The sequence below is a fragment of the Thamnophis sirtalis genome, unplaced genomic scaffold, assembly GCF_051295495.1.
Source record: "Thamnophis sirtalis isolate CommonGarterSnake01/CBP01778 unplaced genomic scaffold, rThaSir2_p1.2 scaffold_1, whole genome shotgun sequence".
Taxonomy (NCBI): domain Eukaryota; kingdom Metazoa; phylum Chordata; class Lepidosauria; order Squamata; family Natricidae; genus Thamnophis; species Thamnophis sirtalis.
The window spans coordinates 167,550,713-167,572,606 of record NW_028261381.1 but is presented as its reverse complement, the minus strand read 5'-3'; the positions used below and the strand labels follow the sequence as shown (position 1 = coordinate 167,572,606).

General features: G+C 41.2%; 1 protein-coding gene across 2 annotated transcripts in view; it reads left to right on the top strand.

Annotated features, from left to right (window-relative positions):
- The window catches only part of TMEM259 (transmembrane protein 259), a 45,896-nt gene that overhangs the window by 526 nt on the left and 23,476 nt on the right, over positions 1-21,894 (top strand). Inside the window, exons 1-3 of one of the 2 annotated variants that reach the window (XM_087703173.1) lie at positions 1-1,074; positions 5,758-6,033; positions 17,863-17,980. The exon at positions 1-1,074 is cut by the window's left edge and continues 526 nt beyond it. In XM_087703173.1, the coding sequence (XP_087559299.1) occupies positions 850-1,074; positions 5,758-6,033; positions 17,863-17,980 (619 nt within the window). In that variant the 5' untranslated portion in view covers positions 1-849. Of the gene's footprint in view, positions 1,075-5,757; positions 6,034-17,862; positions 18,035-21,894 lie in introns of both variants that reach the window. The other variant, XM_087703166.1, reaches the window with a different exon arrangement.

Below are 21,894 nucleotides of genomic sequence, written 5' to 3'. Positions count from 1 at the left end.
TCTGCTAGAAATTAGTGGGGCTCGCCAAATCCTCCCTTTAAATAAGATATCGTAGACGTTTCACAGCCTCCCCCCCTCCCCATGTCCCCCCCCCTCAGAAAGGTCTCTCCCCTTCCTCTTAACTTAACCTGGCAAAGTTTCTCTTTCTGCCCAATGTTATTCCGCCCCCCCTTCCCTTGTGATTTGATAGCCCCCTCCCCTATTTTGCTGAATCCCTTTTCCAGCTCTTGCATAGTCTGCCCACAGTCCCATTTTGGGGGTGTCCTGGCATCCCTGACCCATTGAACTGGTTTCTTTCCTCCATTTTGACAGATACACCTTGGTCCCTGCCTTTTTCCCAGGGAGAGCCAGATGTGCGGACAGTTTTTTCTCTCTCTTCCTTTTCTCCTGGCAGCTGCCTCTTCCTGTCCTATTTGTCTTCCCTGATCCTGAAACATTTTTAGGTCCTATTCGAGGTAGGCTATCAGGGACCCTTATAGGGGATTCATTCATTTGCCCTCCTGTTCAGCTCTTGCTGAGTGACTGACCCTTTTCTTTGTTGTTTCCAAATTGGTACATCTTTCATGTCAATCCTCTGTAAGGACCATTTTTCTTCTAATTCAGACTATGGGCTAACTTTGTTGTAGGATAACTATTCCCAGTTGCTGTTGGTTTTTTTTCTCCTTCCCTGTGCCAGTTTCGGAGGCGGATTCACTGCTGAAGTGCTTTCTGCTCTCGGCAGACTTGATTAGTGTCTTGAAATTAAATTTACATGTGGGAAACTGGAGTCAAACTCTTCTGAGAGAAGACTGCGAAAGAAGCCTCTGAAAGCAGCCCTGTCGGCCCTCTGTGCACCTTCACCAACTCAGGATGTCAGAGAATCAGCCCAACAACACCCATCATCCATTGAACAATAATGGGGTGGGTGGGGCCCCTGCTGGCAATAACCGAGGGGTCCGTAATCTCAACCAGAACCCCCTCATCAATGTTCGGGATCGCCTCTTCCATGCCCTTTTCTTCAAAATGGCTGTCACCTATGCCCGCCTCTTCCCACCGTCTTTCCGTCGCATCTTTGAATTCTTCATACTCCTTAAGGTAATGGTGGAGGGGTAGAGGGAGATTAACATTGTCCTTCATTGTGTGCATTTTCATACAGGTTTGGAATAGAGTTAGTAATGTTTGAATGCTTGCTAAAGCTTATGGGGAAAAACGTTTTTAGCCTCTACAAATTTGAGGTGGGGGGTGTGTGACTTCCCCCTCCCCCCATTGGTGGATATTTTATTGGCTTGTGATATATTATTCTCTTTGTGCCGCCGCCTCCGGGTGTTTCCTGCACTTCTATTCCAATTTACAAAACTTCCCAGTGCTTAACTTTGATTTCTTGTACTAGGTCAGGGGTCAGCAATCCGTGGCTCTGGAGCCGCATGTGGCTCTTTCATCCCTCTGCTGTGGCTCCCTGTTGCTCAAAATAGGCATCACAGCCTCTAATACGCAACACCTCCCGGCACGCTTTTCGACCCCTGGTTGGCCAACCAAGAAAAGAAAAGTTTTTTTTAAAAAAACCTAGAATGCTAAGTCAACTACATATGCTAGTTTTATGGCTGCTCGAGAAATAGTCAGGCACAAGAAGGGTTTTGTGGCTCCCAGTGTTTTCTTTTCTGTGGGAAATGGGTCCAAATGGCTCTTTGAGGTGTTTAAGGTTGCCGACCCCTGTGCTAGCTGTTACCCAGACTATCCTGTAATCTGTTTTTTAAGAACCATGGGGATTAATTCATTTTATTCACGCTTTAAAAATTGTGTTTTATTTATATTTCATATTTCTTAACCGCCCATCTCCCTCAGTTTTGCTGTGCACGCAGTGCACGTTCTGTACTGTATCATTCTATATATGTGTGTGTTTGTGTGTGTGTATATTTTTTCTGAGGTTTTCGCGGGTGTTAGTATGTAGGTCTTTGGTTATTCAGGTTTTCTCCCGCGTAAAATTTGGAAGTGTCTTGGCAACGTTTCGACGAAGTCTCATTCGTCACCTTCAGGCTTGTTTGCTCGGCTTGGTGCTTCGAGAGATCTCACATTGCTCCTGGAAGCACCAAGCCGAGCAAACAAGCCTGAAGATGACGAATGAGACTTCGTCGAAACGTCGCCAAGACACTTCCAATTTTACGCGGGAGAAAACCCGAATAATCAAAGACCTACGTTTGTGTGTGTGTGTGTGTGTGTGTGTGTATACATATATGTATGTATGTATGTATATTTATTTATTTATCAGCTCAAATACCACACACACACACACACATGTATGTATGTATGTATGTATGTATATATGTATGTATGTATGTATGTATATCACAGTACTCCCCAAAAGTAGGGCACTATTATTTTCATTTAACAGATGGGAAAGAAAAAACTAAGGCTGGAGGGAAAATGGTTTGTCTAGAGCAATGGTAGTCAACCTGGTCCCTACCACCCACTAGTGGGTGTTCCAGCTTTCATGGTGGGCGGTAGGGGTTTTGCCCGATACTGAAGCACTTTCCTTTTTAAAAAAATTTAATTGACTTAAAAAAAAAAATCATAGCATTATTTAAAATAGCAATAGCAGTTAGACTTATATATACCACTTCATAGGGCTTTCAGCCCTCTCTAAGCGGTTTACAGAGTCAGCATATCGCCCCCAACAACAATCCAGGTCCTCATTTTACCCACCTCGGAAGGATGGAAGGCTGAGTCAACCCTGAACCGGTGAGATTTGAACAGCCGAACTGCAGTCAGCTGAAGTAGCCTGCAGTGCTGCATTTAACCACTGCGCCACCCCAGCTCAACATTTTCATTAGGTTTTCATAAAATCACCATTACTGTGGAACCAGTGGGCGGTTAGAAAATTTTACTACTAACAGAGATACAAAAGTGGGTGGTAGGTATAAAAAGGTTGACTACTCCTGGTCTAGAGCAGTAACCTGCATGTGACAAGTCTGTGAGGAATAAAGTGTAACTTCCTGTGATGTTTCTATTATAATGCTTCCTAAATTCATGCTAGTTTTCCCCCTAGTTACACCACACTGTGGGCCCCTCCCTGTTCAACCTCTGATCAGCTATTATTTCAAAACTCTCTTTACATCTAATGCAATCAAGCCACGTACTCATCATTGTATATGTATGCTTACAGATATGTATATTGTACATATCAGTTCTAAATAGGACCGTATATGCCTTTGTGGAATATGTTCAGTCCAGTTTTATTTCTTCTGTGTTACCAGTTACTACCAAACTCAGTATCAACTTTGGTAAAAGATTGGCTTCACCTTTTTTATCTAAGTTGTTGATAAACTTACAGAAAAACACTAGGTTTAAAGAATTTCTCTAAAGTTCTAGTTCTTCAGTTCTCTGCCTTAATTTTACTATGACTAAATTAGTAAAAGTAAAGATTTCTCTGTCAGTCATGTCCGATGTAAGGGCATGGTGCTCATCTCTGTTTCTTGGCTAAGGTAGCCAGGATTGTCCAAAAACAATCTAGGTGGTCCTGTGTCCAGCATAGCTATACACCAAAGGCACATGGAATGTTGTTACTTTCCCACTTAAGTGGTACCTATTCATCTACTCACATTTCCATGCTTTCGAACTGCTTGGTGGGCAGGAGCTGGGGCAAGTAACGGGAGCTTACCCTCAGAGGTGGGTTCCTCCCAGTTCGGCCCGGATTGGGCAAACCGGTAGTAGTGGTGGTGAGAGGCACCACATTGTGCAAGCAAGCGGGGAGCGCATGAGTGAACAGGTAGTAACAAAAATGGCAACCCACCATTGCTCATCCTGTTGTGTGGAACTCCGGCCTCACACAGCTCTTTAAAGCTCAGTGCCTTTAAAATTAGTCCGGCTGTGTATTTTCCTGCAGTGACATTTACAGCTCTGTAATTTAAAGCCCTTGTGCTTGAGGATCATAAAATGTTTTGGATATGTTTTGCCATCCTCTCTGAACTGGAGAGCCTCATTCGCTTGCAGTTTGAAGGCAACAGCATTGGTTTACACACGGGACCATTGTAAGGATTATAACAAGCTAACCTGATATGTTTAGAACTCCCAGAAGAGCAAGGAGGAGATCATTTCCGTGGGTTAGTTTTAAAAAGCTCCATAAAAAGTTACTAGTCTATAAAAATGGTTTATCACTCTCCCAGAAGGCTACTAATCCATGTTTCCATAGTAAAGCAGGAAGCAAAATGCTTTTGAAACGCGGCATTTAGCAAGCTGATTGCCGTTGCTTTGTTCTGGTGTCTTAAAAGTTGCCTTCTCATAATCTGGCTCTGCTTAGCCAGCTGGCAGCACTAGCTGACCTTGACTGATCTGGAAAGCAAAACAGGGTCAGCCCTGCTTGATAAATTGGGATGCAGAAGGTGCAGAGCCAACAAATGGACCCTGGTGGTAGAACAGAATCCCAGAAGGTGTCAAGGGCTGATTTATGAGCTGTTGCCTAGGAAACTGCCTGGTGTAAATCACCACAAATCAAGCTCAACTTGATGGAGATTTTACTTAATGATGCAGCATAGAGTACGTTGGACAGAAATATATCATGGCAGCTGCCTTAATTTCTGGACTACTAGTGGTCCTCGATTTACAGCCATTCATTTAGTAGCCCTTCACAAAGGCGCTGACTTAACGACCGTCTTTCACATTTGCAGCATCTCTACGGTCACGTGATCAAAATTCAGGTGCTTGGCAACTGGCATGTACTTATGACGGTTTGCCGTGTCCTGAGGCCCTTTTGCGGCCTCCTGACAAAGCAAAATCAGTGGGGAAGCCAGATCCACTTAATCACCAAGTGTTTACTAACTCCACAACTGCATGGATTCGCTTAACAAGCGTGGCAGGAAAAGTTGTAAAAGGGGGCAAAACTCAATTAACTTGCTTGCTAAGCCATGTTTAGCAGGCTCAATTCTGGTCGTAACTCGAGGACTACCTGAGGTTGCAAAGGAAGAAACCGTCTGCATTTTGCTCAGAAATGAACTGGAGTAGTGAGAAGGATTATTTTATTTTAAAAAAACCCATTTATTTTATGGTATTTTATGATGCTTTTATTTATTACTAGCCAATAATTCGATGTTGCCCAGGTATTTATTTATAGGGGAGAAATGTCCGGGCCAATTTTTGTCCGGATGTAATTTTTAATGTTGGATTTTTCCCCCTTGTGGAATATTGTGAAGCTATTACCATAGCAACTCCACTGCTCTGTACAGTAGAAGCCATTTTACGGCAGTACAGTAGAAGCCATTTGAAGGCACAACAGGCTGTATCTTAACAGAACACATACCCTGAGGGGTGTTAGGGGTGTCTTACCCCCCACAGTATTTGTTTCTAGAGAGTAAGTCATCTGTGTACCAAGTTTGGCTGAAATTGCTCGAGGCGTTCCAGAATTATGCTGGTACACACAAACATTTTAATATATATAGATTTATTTATAATTTTGATCCAGTGGTTGAGACACTAGGCTAGAAGCCAGGAGACTTTGGGTTCTAGTCCTAACTTAGGCATGACTGGGTGACTTTGGCCCAGTCACTCTCTCTCAACCCATCTCACTTCACAGGGTATTTTGGTGGGGAAAGCAGGTGGAGGAAGGAGCTCACCACCTTGAGTTTTGTATAAAAATAATAAAGGTGAGGTACAAACGAATAAAAACATGATACACGGTGTGCAATCGGGTTCCTTTCTAGAATTGTAGCTTGATGGAACCTTCATATCTGTTTTGGAGAGGTTTAGGAGGCTGCACTGTTTATAATTTTGTTATTCTTTGTCTGCCAGGCTCTGTTTGTCCTCTTCATTCTGGCCTACATTCACATCTCCTTCTCCCGTTCCCCCATCAACTGCCTGGAACACGTCCGGGATAAATGGCCACGGGACGGCATCCTACGAGTGGAGATCCAACGCAATTCCAGCCGTAACCCTGTTTTTCTCCAGTTCTGCGAGAGTGAGAGGTTTCCAGGCATGGTGATTGAGCCTGCTGTTGGGGAGGAGGAGGAAGAGGAGGAGGAGGAGGAAGAAATGACTGTGGAGATGTTCCAGAACAGCTCCATCAAGGTACCACGAGGGACAAGGATGTTGTTTTGTTAATGACGATGCTTTTTCCCATTCACCTTCCGTAACCATGAATATGTTCATTGTTACCACCAAATGATTACCCTTTGGCCTGATTTAATATGGCTAGTATTATGTGTGTGAGAGAAAATTCCTCACATTCTTTAAGTACCGTATTTTTCGGAGTATATAAGATGCACCAAGGTTTTGAAGAGGCAAATTAAAAAAAAAGTTTTTGCACTCTGCAGACCTCCCCTAAATAGCCCTTTAAAAAAAGGGGGGGCATTCATAGCCTTTAGGAGGGTTATAGAGTGCTCCTGGAGGCTGGGGGGGGGGGGCAAAATTGAGCAAAAAACGGCCCATTTTTCACTCATTTCTGCCCTCCCCAGCCCCCAGGAGCACTCTGGAAGCCTCCTAAAGGCTACACAGGGCCATTTTGGTGAAGGGAGCGGGGTTTCAGGAGGTAAAAAATGGTCATATTCAGTGTATAAGACACACCCCAATTTTCAGCCTCGTTTGAGGGAAAAAGGTGTGTCTTATACTCCAAACAATACGGTAGTTAAATGTATTTGCCTCCAAATCTCCCTTATGTGCTTTTGTCTCCACTGAAAAAAAAAACCCCAATTGTGAATTTCAGTGAGAGGGGAGATACTTCAGCACCTGGTTCATTTGGGTTGCTCCTCATTTCCTTTTAAGTTCTCTAATATTGCTTCATAAGATGGGCTTGCTGCCAATTCAAAGTTATAGTTATTTAGCCATGAACATTCCTGTGGTGAAATGTCAATGGAAGATTCTTAGTCATCCAGGTGATAGTTATCTCAAAGGTGTTTTTTTTCTCCAAAAGGCAACTGGACTGTTTTTTGAGGCAGAAGAAGGTGTTGTGCTTCTAATCCAAGAAATTTCATTCTTTGAGATTCCTGTTGTTAATTGATCCCAAGGAAAAAAGTTTGGAAAATGCCATGAGAATACTTTCTGAAATACCATATAAATAAGAGAAGTACATAAGAGATGGCCTTCTTGGGTCAGATTGTCCAGTTGGTCCAGTTCCAAAAGTTCAGTTTGTGGCTGATCCAGTTCCACAGAGAAGGTCAGAAAGAAAGAAAGGCCTCTTATAGCTCTGCTTCCAAATGTCCCGACCAAACGTAATTCCTCATGTTGGATTTTCCCCCTTACCAGAGGGAGACCCCTTGTGGAGTACTTTGAAGCCGTTACCATGGCAACTCTACTGCGCTGTACAGTAGAAGCCATTTTACAGCAGTACAGTAGAAGCCATTTTAAGGCACAACAGGCTGCATCTTAAAAGAACACACACACCCCTGAGGGGTGTCAAGGGTGTCTTACTCCCCACAGTATTTTTCTCCAGAGAGTAAGTCATCTGTGTACCAAGTTTGGTTGAAATTGCTCAAGGCGTTCCAGAGTTATGCTGGAACAAACACACACATACACACACATTGCTCGAGGCGTTCCAGAGTTATGCTGGAACATGCACACACACACAGAGCCACACACACACACACATACACACACACAATATAATAGATAGATCGATAGGATAGATAGATAGATAGATAGATAGATAGATAGATAGATAGATAGATAGATATAAAGAATGATTGTGTCAGACTGTAGTTCATTAAAATGGCGACAGCCAGAATGGTGAGTTGTGAAATATTTAACCTGATAAAAAGAATACATTGAAAGGTGACATTTTGTCCTCGGATAATCTGTAGAGCTCTCTCATGTGTAAGGAATGAGTGCAGATCTACCACCAATGAATAGTTGATTCAGAGAAGTATTTGAGAGAAACGTCCTCCCTTGAATGATGAAACAGAAACTGCCTTGAGGTGATGGGCTGTTTTTTGCTATGTGTATTTAAACAGAGGTCCAAAAGACTTATCCAGGATAAATAGATTCAGGGTCCCGCATTAAACAGGTATTAACAGATCCTCCTAGTTTTGTACTTCTTGAATAGAGGTTAAATTTAGTTATCATAGATAATGGCCTTCAGCAGAACTCTCTTAGTTTTTAAAGGTTGATTTGAAAATGCTTTTTTTCCCTGGATCTGATTCTGTGAGTCATCATGGAGGGCTCTTTTTATTTAATGATAGTATCGCCAACCTTTCCTTTATAAAAATCACAAACTGTAAAATAAACATATTGTAAAACAATAGTACATTGATTAAAAAAAACACCTTTAGAGCAGTTGAATATGTTAAAACGATGTAGAAGTCTAGAAATGATAACGTCTGTATAGCAAATAAAGAACCATTGCAGCTCCAGAGCATTCTACTTCCTAGGAGAAATACAGGATAATTGTTTATTTATGTATATATTGTAGAATTGTACAATACAGGGACGCAGTGGCTCAGTGGCTAAAACGCTGAGCTTGTCGATTAGAAAGCTCAGCAGTTAGGCGGTTCGAATCCCTATAGCACCATGTAACAGAGTGAGCTCCCGTTTACTTGTCTCGACTTCTTCCAACCTAGCAGTTCGAAACCACGTAAAAATGCAAATAGGAAAATAGGAACCACCTTTGGTGGGGAAGGTAACAACGTTCCGTGCGCCTTCGGCATTTAGTCATTCCAGCCACATGACCACAGAGATGTTTTCAGACAGCACTGGCTCTTCAGCTTTGAAATGGAGATGAGCATCGCCCTCTAGAGTCAGGAACGACTAGCACATGTGTGCGAAGGGAGCCTTTATCTTTACCTTTTACAGTAAAGAGCCGAGGTGGCGCAGTGGTTAAATGCAGCACTGCAGGCTACTGCTAGATCAGCAGTTCAGCGGTTCAAATCTCACCGGCTCAGGGTTGACTCAGCCTTCCATCCTTCCGAGGTGGGTAAAATGAGGACCCAGATTGTTGGGGGCAATATGCTGACTCTCTGTAAACCGCTTAGAGAGGGCTGAAAGCCCTATGAAGCGGTATATAAGTCTACTGCTATTGCTATTGCTCAACTCTAGAATGACTACATACAGTACAGTAAAATAAGTCATACAGTACATTTTAAAAAAATATAAAGCCCCCCTGCCTTGAAACACTGGAAAAAATACAATCATTAAATAACAAACAGACATATGGGAGCTGCCACCCATCTAACTCAAGGACCAGTTTTCAAAGCATATGAATCCGGCCAGGTTAGAGACCAGCCACCTGAGGGAGGATGTTCCTGAGGGCAGGTACACGCAGGTTTCCTAGTCCCCCCTCACCTCCAGCATGTGATATTTCTTAATTGATTCAGCCTTGGGTCACAAGGCAAACAAGGAATTTCTGCCCGTGCTAGCCACATACCTTGTGACAATTTCTACTTCCCTGAGCTCTGTTCTTGTAAACAACTTGCACTTAAAAGTGTCCTCTTCTGCATTGCTGCAAGGCGTCCTAATCATGCATCTCTTTAGAGGTCCTCTTCTCATCCGCCTGCAGTCAGGGGAACTGCGTGACATCAGTCTGGTGCTTAGGAAAGCGGTGGCTTTTTGCAAACTGGAAAGCAAGTCAGTCCGTGGCATTCAGAGGACATAAATAGGAAATCAGGTATCTGATCAGTTGGGAATGAGCTGCCGATGAGCTCTTGAGTGAAATGCTGTGGGACCTTTGAATCTTTGACGTCTAGTCGAGCGCCTGACTGATGCTACTTTCTGGACCTGGTGCATGATGAAGGTGGCCCTTAAAATGGGCCAGCAATTTATCTCTCCTTTTAAAAAAAAGACATTTCCAAGTATTTTGGCTCTGAAGTTAGGAATGGTCTCAGAAATTGCTACCTCCTGATATTGCCTGAGACTAGCATTTAATGTCCTCTCTAAACAGGGGTTCTCAACTGCTCGCATCATAAGCTAATAAACACCGTTGGGATTTTTCTGCACTTGCTTCTCTTGGCTTTTCAATAGATAAACTTCGTAATGTTTTTATTTTTAAAATATTTTTTAAATTTTATTTTTTATTTCAATACTAAAAGCAAATGCAAATTTAAGTCAGAAAGACCATGAGAGAGAGAAAGAATAAAAAGTGCAAGGAAAAAAAGAAAAGTAAAAAACAACAAAATATTTAAAGAAATAACTTCTAGTCTTCATCACACATATTAATAAAGTTGATAACTTTACTCCCTATAAGGTTACAAACAAGTATCTCCTATTATCTATCCCTCATCTTCACACAGGTCCATTATCTTTTTGTCCTGGTATCAGCAAAAAGTCTATAAAGGGTACTAGAGCTCTATGAAAACATAATTATTTTCACCTTGTTATAAAAAACAACAACCCAACTTTATATGCCTTCCTTTTACATCTAACAATCTTGAGCTTTAATTTATTGAGCGAGTGTCTAGGAATTGATTTCAATTTTTATTTTTGTTATCGTTGAGGCTTTAGCAAACCTCTGTTGTAAATCCAGTATTATTCACATCATCCTCTTGCTTTATCATTTGTATTTTTGGTTTGATTTTCAAAGTTTTAACCAGGATATTTAGTATATACAATAGAAAGTCCTTATCTAGGTCATTTGTATTTCTATTTTAATTGTCTTCTCTGTCTTATAATACATACTTTAAACAAAATTATCCATTATTTTGGGTTCTTGTATTTCTACATTAAGCAAAACATTTTTTTCACATCTATCATTCCTTTGCTAACATCCTAGTCTATCCATAGATGCAGATCATTGCTGATGTAGCTGCCAATTTCTGAGCCCATCCTTTAAAAATCCCCTTGAGTATTTCAAATGTCATAACATTTTGTGTCATTTCACAAAACCTCAGTGCTAACAAAAAGCAAAATGCAAAGTTTCGCTGTTCCTTTTTCTTTGCAAGCTGAAATCTTCAGTTCCCTCCGATGTGCAATGTCTGAAATCATAAACTCTCAAATCTCTGTTATTACTTAGGATAGACACAGCAATTTAGTTCCTATAAATGTATTCCTTTACTTATTATTTGTAAAATTTATTGGCCGCCATCTTACCTCAGAGTAACTGTAGGTGGCTTACTATCATAAAAGATAAAGACAAAGACAAAAGACATTAAAAAATAAAATACTACAGAAAGCCAACGTTAAAAGGCTGTTTATTTATAATAATTATTTTCATAGCTCATTATTAAGGTCTTAATGTCTCAAATTTATCTAGACCCTTAATTCATTTGAATCAGTCTTATTCAGTTTTTGCCATATATTCCAGTTCTTTAAACTCTTAAGCATAAGGTTGATTTTTGAACTGTTGTAGAATAGAATAGAATAGAATAGAATAGAATTCTTTATTGACCAAGTGTGATTGGACACACAAGGAATTTGTCTTTGGTGCCTAAGCTCTCAGTGTACATAAAAATACAAGATACATTCGTCAAGAATCATAAGGTACAGCACTTAATGATAGTCATAGGGTGCAAATAAGCAATCAAAGCGTACTAGGAAACAATATAAATCGTAAGGATACAAGCAATAAAGTTACAGTCTGCAGTCATAAATGGGAGGAGATGGGTGATAGGAACTAATAGTAAATGCAGCCTTAGTGAATAGTTTGACAGTGTTGAGGGAATTAGTTGTTTAGCAGAGTGATGGTGTTCTGGGGAAAAAACTCTCCTTGTGTCTAGTTGTCTTAGTGTGCAGTGCTCTATTGTGTCGTTTTGAGGATAGAAGTTTAAAGAATTTATGTCCAGGATGCGAGGGGTCTGTAAATATTTTCACAGCCCTCTTTTTGACTCCTGCAGTGTACAGATCCTCGATGGAAGGCAGGTTGACAGTAATGGTTTTTTCTGCAGTTCTGATTATCCTCTGAAGTCTGTGTCTGCCTTGTTGGGTTGCAGAACCAAGCCAGGCAGTTATAGAGGTGCAGAGGACAGTCTCAATTGTGGGTTGTCTTCTTCCTCAAACCTCTGGGAAACCGTTGTCCTGCGGTCTGTTTGCATTCAAACCACAGGAGGGTTCCCATCCTCTCCTTATCTGGAGAGGTTTTGTAGAACCAGCCTACGTGCTCTCTGCCACGGTCGTGGTCTCCGACTATTTGGAGACATGCTAGTTTACCATGATCTCCTAGCAGTTGAACTTCGGGATGTCTTTAACTGTCACCATGTCCTGCAGCTAACTTGGGTTTGCAAGCGCAAATGTTACCTTTCCCGTTGGGAGGGTGATCTCCTTCTACCCACAAAATACAAAAAAGCTGCAGAACATACAGAAAAAACTGTAGAGATTCTCAATCATCCAGGTCATGGTTGTCCCAAAGGTGCTTTTTCAGGAGGCAACTGGACTTTCTTGTTTTTTCTTTTGAAGACCTTTCACTTCTCACCCAAGATGCTTCTTCAGCTCTGACAGGATAGTGGGGAATAGAAGGATTTATATTCCTTGCATTATTATCATCTGTTTGCAAGGAATATAAATCCTTCTATTCCCCACTATCCTGTCAGAGCTGAAGAAGCACTTTGGATGAGAAGCGAAACATCTTCGAAAGAAAAAAACAAAGTCCAGTTGCCTTCTGAAAAAGCACCTTTGGGACAACATACAGAAAGCAATAGAAACTTCGCTTCAAAGAGGCGTATATGTTTCTGCTCTGTATGGTACCTCTAATTGCTCTGGCAATCCCTATTCAACCTGTAAACCAGAGGATTTGCTGAATTAAGCTAAATCTCGGAAGTGGGTTTAAACAGGGTGATGAATTATGCAGGGAAAGGAATATATGCAAATTATCTTTAATTTACATAATTGGAGTACACATGAACTTAAATAAAACTTCAAGACACGTGTTACATAAATGATTACATCCGGTGAGATTTGAGGAGCGGGAGGTATGTCTGTGTAACCCACACCTCTGATTTATATGATAATTATGTGGATGATTAATTGGCTTTTCATTTGTCTTGAACCTTCTGTTGATTAATAGGGTGAGGAAAACATCCGAGTCCACTTTTCCTGTTTTTGATTTATATATAGATCCATTACAACTCCCCCCCCTTATGCTACATTAATGCTTCAAACTCCCATTATGTTCTAGTACTGAAAAGCATAACTCAGCCTCTGGGTAATCCAAGTCATCTGTGGCATATAAATTTAATTTATTATGATTGGTCACATAATCAGCTAGTTGTTTGGACTGGATTTGACATTTTTATCTATCGAGTCTTTCCCAGGGACTTGGAATAGACAGATGTTATTTCCTGATATTATTATTATTATTATTATTATTATTATTATTATTATTATTATTATTGTACAATTGTATCACAGCGGCCAGTTGTTTCGCCGGATTTGGCATTGGTTACTAGTCGGGCCCCACCCAGGGGCCTAGGACGTCGTAACGTATTTTCGTAATATGCGTGCAGATCCAAGCAGTGCGGCTTTTTGCATTTGACTGATGGTGATTTTGTCAATTTTTAACTGTTTTAAATGTAATTCCAGTGCTTTTGGAATAGCACCCAGTGTGCCAATTACCACTGGAATTACCACTGCTGGTTTGTGCCATAGTCGTTGAATTTTGATTTTTAAGTCCTGGTATCTTGCGATTTTTTCATGTTCCTTCTCGGCGACTCTGCTATCACCTGGTATTGCGATGTCTATGAATGTGACCTTATTTTTCTCAACCAGTGTGATGTCTGGTGTATTATGCGCCAGTATTTTGTCGGTTTGTATACGGAAATCCCACAAGATCTTGACCATCTGATTTTCGGTGACTTTTTCAGGCTGATGTTCCCACCAGTTTGTTGCTGTTTTAATATTATAATTTTTGCACAAATTCCAATGGATCATTTGTGCTACTGAATTGTGCCGCAATTTATAATCAGTCTGCGCGATTTTTTTACAGCAGCTGAGTATGTGATCGACAGTTTCATCAGCTTCTTTGCAAAGTCTGCATTTGGCATCATCAGAGGATTTTTCGATTTTGGCCTTAATGGCATTTGTGCGGATAGCTTGTTCTTGCGCAGCCAGGATTAGTGACTCTGTTTCTTTCTTTAATGTACCTGTTGTTAACCATAACCAAGTTTGTTCACGGTCCACTTTATCTTTTATTTTTTCCAGAAATTGGCCATGCAGTGCTTTGTTCTGCCAACTCTCCATTCTTGATTTTATCACATCTTTTCTGTATTCTTGTTTCGTCTGTTGGGCCTTCAGTAGATTTTTGTTCTTTACTTCGATTAATAGATGTTCTTGACTTTCTTTTAAATAATCAGCCAGTGCATGTTTTTCTTCTTCTTCATTATTATTATTATTGTTGTTGTTGTTGTTGTTGTTGTTGTTGTTGTTGTACAATTGTATCACAGCGGCCAGTTGTTTCGCCGGATTTGGCATTGGTTACTAGTCGGGCCCCACCCAGGGGCCTAGGACGTCGTAACGTATTTTCGTAATATGCGTGCAGATCCAAGCAGTGCGGCTTTTTGCATTTGACTGATGGTGATTTTGTCAATTTTTAACTGTTTTAAATGTAATTCCAGTGCTTTTGGAATAGCACCCAGTGTGCCAATTACCACTGGAATTACCACTGCTGGTTTGTGCCATAGTCGTTGAATTTCGATTTTTAAGTCCTGGTATCTTGCGATTTTTTCATGTTCCTTCTCGGCGACCCTGCTATCACCTGGTATTGCGATGTCTATGAATGTGACCTTATTTTTCTCAACCAATGTGATGTCTGGTGTATAATTATTATTATTATTATTATTATTATTATTATTATTATTTATTATATACTTTATTCATTAAACATGAAACTCAGTCAACTGAACATTCAAAAAAGCATCACAAATATCATTGACTGCTACTAATGGTCGATATGGGTTGCTGCCAGGATCCTAGGTATCAACCAAGTATCTTTTTAAAATGTATGTTGTTCCAAGTAGTGCAGTTTCTTCTCCTCCTCCTCCTCCTCCTCCTCCTCCTCCTCCTCCTCCTCCTCCTCCTCCTCCTCCTCCTCCTCCAGCACCAGCACCACTACTAGTATTACTATTACCCTGTTTCCCTGAAAATAAGACTCCCTGGATAATAAGCCCAATTGGGCTTTTGCGCGCATGCACTAAAATAAGCCCTCCCCTGAAAATAAGCCCTCCCCAAAAATATTGTAACACAGCAGCAGCCATGAGGTGACCACGCTCGCCGCCTCCTGCACCTCAAAAATAATAAGACCTCCCCGAAAATAAGGCCAAGCGCTTATTTCAGGGGTCAAAAGAAAATAAGATCCTGTCTTATTTTTGGGGAAACACGGTATTGTTGTTGTTGTCGTCGTCAGTGTTTCTCAACTTTGGCAGCTTGAAGATGAGTAGACTTTAACTTCCAGAATTCCCCAGCCAAGGGGGAAATCTGGGAGTTGAAGTCCACAAGTCTTAAAAGTTGCCAAGATTGAGAAGCGCTAATTTATGTTGTTGGTGCTTCACTAACCTTCCCACCCTTGTCTGTGACATAAAGTTACCTGCCTGCTTTTCATTGTGGCTATTGTCTTTCTTTTTCTGGCTTCTTGCAAGATCTCCAGTATACATGAGTATGTCCCTTTAAACTACTACCTCCTGGCCTCATCCTGTGTGAGGAAAAAGTATATCAAGGATTGGTTTGAACTTAATTAAGGGGCTTGCCTTGTTTGGCAAAAAAATACCTCCGAATGGAAAGCACCTTTTAAGGAAGAATTTCCTGCTTGCACTCAATTTACTTTTTAACTTCATTTCCTGTTCTTCGTATAATCCCAATATATTCCTTCTGATAAGACTCGAGAGGAGAGATGAAAAACACCACCGTTTCAATTGTCAATGCTAAATGACAACCGGCAATAAAATAGTGCCGTGTGAATGTTTATGATCAAAATGGTAGATTTACAGTATATCACAGAAGTGGGAGAGAGAGACCGCCTGCTGCCAATTACCTCCAACAGACCGATTAGATCCCACAGACTAGGCCTCCTCCGAATTCCATCCACCGGCCAATGCCGATTGGCTACCACCCGGAGGAGGGCCTTCTCTGTGGCTGCTCCGGCCCTCTGGAACGAGCTCCCCGCGGAGATTCGGACCCTCACCACCCTCCAGGCTTTCCGCAAAGCCCTTAAAACCTGGCTGTTCCGACAGGCCTGGGGCTGATGAGTTCCCGTCCCCGCTCGAACTGTGTGGCTGTTGATTGTTTTTAAATTGTTGTTGTTGTTTGTCCGTTGTCTTTCTTCCTGTTTGTATCCTCCCCCCCCCTTACTTGGTTTGTGAGCCGCCCTGAGTCCCTCTGGGAATAGGGCGGCATAGAAATATAATCAAATCAAATCAAATCACAGAAGTACGCCCCCTCCTCACATTTTGTAAATATTTAAGTATATCTTTTTGTGTGACAACACTGAAGAAATGACAGTTGGCTACAATGTAAGACACGGACATTGATGGCTGTGTGTTGCGTTATTTTGAGGGGACAGCACATTTACACTGTTATACAAGCTGTATACTCACTACTTTACATTGTAGCCAAGTGTCATTTCTTCAGTGTTGTCACATGAAAAGATATACTTAAATATTTTACAAACCGTGTACTCACTTCTGTGATATACTGTATGTTCTCTGAATGAAAAATAGTTCACTTTTCTGAATGAAAAATAGTTTAGGTGGTGTTTCTATTTTGCATTTTATAATAGTACCTCGATACTCATCATTAATTGCTTCCAGGAGGCACAATGGGTAGCAAACATATTTTCCCCTTAAGGAAAAATATAGTGAGTCACAAGGGCAGCCAACACTGACACGTTCTAGCTTGTATGTTGAGTATCAAACAAACGAGTATCGGGGCAAATTGTTTGTGTCAAAATGGGTTGAGCACTAAATTCAATGAATTTCAAAGTAGTTTTGAGTACCAAGGTACCACTGTGTATGCAGTCCTCAACTTACAACAGTTCATTCGAAGTTACAACAGCACTGAAGAAAGTTACTTATGAGCATTTTTCAGACTTTCGACCGTTGCAGCATCCCCAGGGTCACATGATCAGAATTCGGATGCTTGGCAACTGGTTCACATCTATGACCGTTGCAGTGTCCTTGGGGGGGTCACGTGATTTCGTTTTGTGACCTTCTGATCAGCAAAGTCAATGGGGAAGCCAGATTCATTTGACAACCGTGTTACTAATTTAACAACGGCAGTGATTCAATTAACAACTGTGTCAAGAGAGGTTGTAAAATGGGGTGAAATTCACTTGAGAAATGTCTTGTTTGGCAATAAAAGTTTGGGTTGTAACTGTGGTTGTAAGTCAAGGACTAACCTGTATTTGATTTTACACTCTTTTACTATGTTTTACAAATAGTCCTTGTTTAGCAACCATTTGGTTTTGATGACTCAGTCGATAAGTGAAATGGTTGCTAAGTGAACATGTAAGAGAGAGAGACTGCGAACAGAGAGAGAGACTGCTGGCATTTTCTTCAAATGAGACAATGTCCTATGCCCGATCCTTTTTTCCTCCTTTTTTTGCCCTCGGACAGGGCAGAGGGATTACGTATACAATCTACCTCTTTCTGAGCTGCTTATTTCTGCAGGACAGCCTTTCCCTAAAGTTCACAAACTCAGCTGTGTGAACTAACTTAGTTGATTAGAACTGTAACTGCTGGTCACTTCTGCCTGAAACTGACCAGACTGTAATCAGTTTCACGCTGACATTGCCGTTAACACGGGCATTGGGCGGAAAATGAATCTTTCATTACCATTTATTACTGTCACATTTGCAAAGGGTCACTATCTCTGGCCATTGCTAAAAGAGGACTACCAGTATTGTAACCTGCAAAGAGGTCAGGTGAGTGGTAATTGGTTAAAACATTGTAATAAGTAAATAAATCAAGGCTGGGGCCAGAGGAGTTGTATACGATCTTGTTATTCATGCTGTCATTAATTCCTCTGTATGTTTTTCTCTTCCTTCTTTGATAGTTTGATCTGGATATCGAACCTAAGATCTTCCACAAGGCAACTCGGCTGAGTAATGCCCATGTTTTGTCCCCCAACGAAAGCCAAGAATTCTCCTTTGGCAGTGAGCCGTCCTCTAAAGGTATGCAGCCTCTCAGCGAGACTGTGTCCGAATTTGAGATGCTAGCCAAAGCAGGTAAAGATACGTTGTTCTTAACTTCTCATCTTGTTCCATCTGTACACCACTTTTTTTTTCTCATTCTCCCCCTTGCATCAGTCACTTTTTTTCTTTTGGCATGCATTTTCCCATCCATCCATCTATCCATCCATCCATCCATCCATCCATCCATCCATCCATCCATCCATCCATCTATCTATCCACCCACCCACCACTTGCTCTATGCTCTCCCCATTCAAAAGCTTTTAACTTGACTTCTAAACTAGCATGTGGGCTAATGTCCTTGGGGACTTGCCAGAGAAATCCCCTCGGCTCGTGGCTGCCTGTTGGATCTATATGAAACGGAACCTTTTCTGTTGCATTTGTTGATGGAGGGGCACATATGGAAGGCGGAACAGTATTGCAATAGAGACAACGGCATCATGTTGCATAAGAAATGACATTCGGGGGTCATTTGTGTCTGGGATCCATTTATTAGTATCCTGGAGAGACAGAATACAAACTTTTCTTGTAGGGACATTTCTTCTCCGTCTGTTATGCTGAAACATTCTTATTTTGCACCTTAAGTAACAATTTGATGGATGAAATAAAATGCTATGCCTCACTCTGAATACTGTACAGCTAGGTAATCCTTGACTTACAACAGCTCATTTAGTAACTGTTCGAAGTCACTGAAAACAAGTGACTTTTTGACCATATTCCCCCCCCCCCCCTTATGACCATTGCAGCATCCCTGTGGTCATGTGATCAAAATTCGGATGCTTGACAATTGTTTTACATTTTGGACGGTTGCGTGATCTACTTTTGCGACCTTCTAACAAGCAAAGTCAATGGGGAAGCCAGATTCACTTAATCTCCGTGTTACTAATTTAACAACTGCAGTGATTCACTTCATAAATGTGGCAAGTAAAGTCGTAAAATGGGTCAAAACTCACTTAAGAAATGCCTCACTTAGCAACATAAATTCTAGGCTCAATTGTGGTTATACGTTGAGGACTACATGTGGTTAGTAATAGTGTAGCCCTATGCCAACTGGACGTGGTGGCTCAGTGGCTAAGACAATGAGCTTGGCAATCAGAAAAGTCAGTAGTTTGGCGGTTCGAATCCCTAGCGCTGCGTAACGGAGTGAGCTCCTGTTACTTGTCCCAGCTTCTACCAACCTAGCAGTTCGAAAGCATGTAAAAATGCAAGTAGAAAAATCTGAACCATCTTTGGTGGGAAGGTAACAGTGTTCCGTGCGCCTTTGGTGTTTAGTCATGCCGGCCAAGTGACCACAGAGACGTCTTCAGACAACGCTGGCTCTTCAGCTTAGAAATGGAGATAAGCACTGCCCCCTAGAGTTGGGAACGACTAGCACATATGTGCAAGGGGAACCTTTACCTTTTATGTCACTGCTGTGCGTTTTCAACATAGAGATAGTTCTTGACTTATGAGCAGTCACTTAGTGACTGTTTGACATTCCGATGGACCTCCCCCCAAAAGGTACTTATGAATCAGTTCATAGCTTCTGATTACCTCCATGATCACATGTCTACATTTTGGGCGTTTGGTAACTGGCCCACATTTTTGGATGTTTGCAGCAGCATCTGACTGTTGGCTGATTGCAATTTATGATCTCCTCCCCTGCCAAAAAAAACAAACCCTGGCATTTGCATCCAATTTTCAGTCAAAATGCCCCATAGTGAACAGTGGGTTTGCTTAATGACCGCTGCAAAAAAAAAGGGGGCTCCATTATGGTTATAAGACAATGACTACCTGTACTGGGCTAGATGCAGCTTTGGTCTGGTGAGTTTTCGACTCAGAGAAAGAACTCTACCCAAATAATCAGCTGGATTAAGTTAAAAACTGGATTCTACTTTTCACATTTCTGAACCGCCCATTTCCCTCCAAGAGAGACCCCGGGTGATGTACAATACAATTATGGCCTCCAGGAGAGATTCTGGGTGATGTCTAATTATGGGTGGCAGGACGATCCTGACAATTCAGAAGCACCAGGATTTATAAAAGATCTGACTTGTTCTGAACAAGCTTCTTGGAAAACTATTTTTTTTTTTTACAAAGGAGAATGAGGAGAAAGGTGGTGGAGATACGTAGACTCAGGCAAGGCATGGATGAGGGCTTTTCAAACCTGTACAGGCTGCAGAACCTGTTATTTTTTTTTAAAAAAAATCTGGGGGCAGAAAACAACTATCAAGATGTAAAATTCCACTGACGGAAAATTGGCCTTTGACTGAACTTGGTCTGTCAAGAATCCATCAAGTAAAACACTCCACAATGCTGAGGGAACCCAATTTGAAAAACCCTGGCATAGATTGAATGGAGAAGAATAAATTTACCTTTCCCCCCTCATAGTGCTAAAACTCAGGGCCATCCATTGAAGCTAAATGCATGGAGGTTCAAGAAGCATTAAAGGGAAGACTTTCGATAGATAGGTAGGTAGGTAGGTAGGTAGGTAGGTAGGTAGATAGATAGATAGATAGATAGATAGATAGATAGATAGATAGATAGATAGATAGATAGATGATAGATAGATGATAGATAGATGATAGATAGATAGATAGACAGACAGACAGATGATAGGTAGGTAGGTAGGTAGGTAGGTAGGTAGATAGATAGATAGATAGATAGATAGATAGATAGATAGATAGATAGATAGATAGATAGATAGATGATAGAAAAATATAGATAGATAGATAGATAGATAGATAGATAGATAGATAGATAGATAGATAGATAGATAGATAGATAGATGATAGAAAAATATAGATAGATAGATAGATAGATAGATAGATAGATAGATAGATAGATAGATAGATAGATGATAGATAGATAGATAGATAGATGATAGAAAGAAAAAGAAAGAAAGATGGATGGATGAATGGATAGATGATAGATAGATAGATAGATAGATAGATAGATAGATAGATAGATAGATAGATAGATAGATAGAAATAGATGTATACTAAAAAGGTAAAGGTTCCCTTTGCACATACGTGCTAGTCGTTCCTGACTCTAGGGGGCAGTGCTCATCTCCGTTTCAAAGCCAAAGAGTCAGCGCTGTCCGAAGACCTCTTCGTGGTCCTGTGGATGGCATGATTAAATGCTGAAGGCGCATGGAACGCTGTTACCTTCCCACCAAAGATGGTTCCGATTTTCCTACTTGCATTTTTACATGCTCTCGAACTGCTAGATTGGCAGAAGCTGGGGCAAATAATGGGAGCTCACTCCATTAGGCGGCACTAGGGATTCGAACCGCTGAACTGCCGACCTTTCTGATTGACAAGCTCAGCGTCTTAGCCACTGAGCCATTGCCTCCCTTAGATCTATACTAGTCTCCCTTTATTTCTTTGTTGGTAAATATCAATTTAACACACACAAAAGTAGTTTGTTGCGAAAGCAACTGTCTGCGAAGGTTCCTGGATTGGGGCTGTCTGGTCTGGGTAGACCAGGTTGCCCTGATAGAAAAAAACATCTTTTCATCCATCCAGATAATTTAATTGCCAACTTTGCTGTTTTGCCGCTTTAGTGTAACAGTGACAGGTAATTTGGATGGCTGTGACGAGAGAATGGTGAGGTTCAGAGAGGGCCAATCTACCAAAGGTTACGAATACAAGTGTTTGCCACTACTTGAATCAGAGTTCTCAACAGCAGTTCATTTAGTGATCGTTCATAGTTGCAACAGCATGGAAGAAAGTGACTTAAGGCTATTTTTACAAACATTGCTGCATCTCCAAGGTCGTGTGATCAAAATTCGGACGCTTGGCAACCGAACTCATATTTATGACCGTCGCAATGTCCTAAGGTCACGTGATCACCTTTTGACAAGTAAAATCAAGCGTGAAGCCAGTTCCACTTAACTATGTTACTAACATAACAAC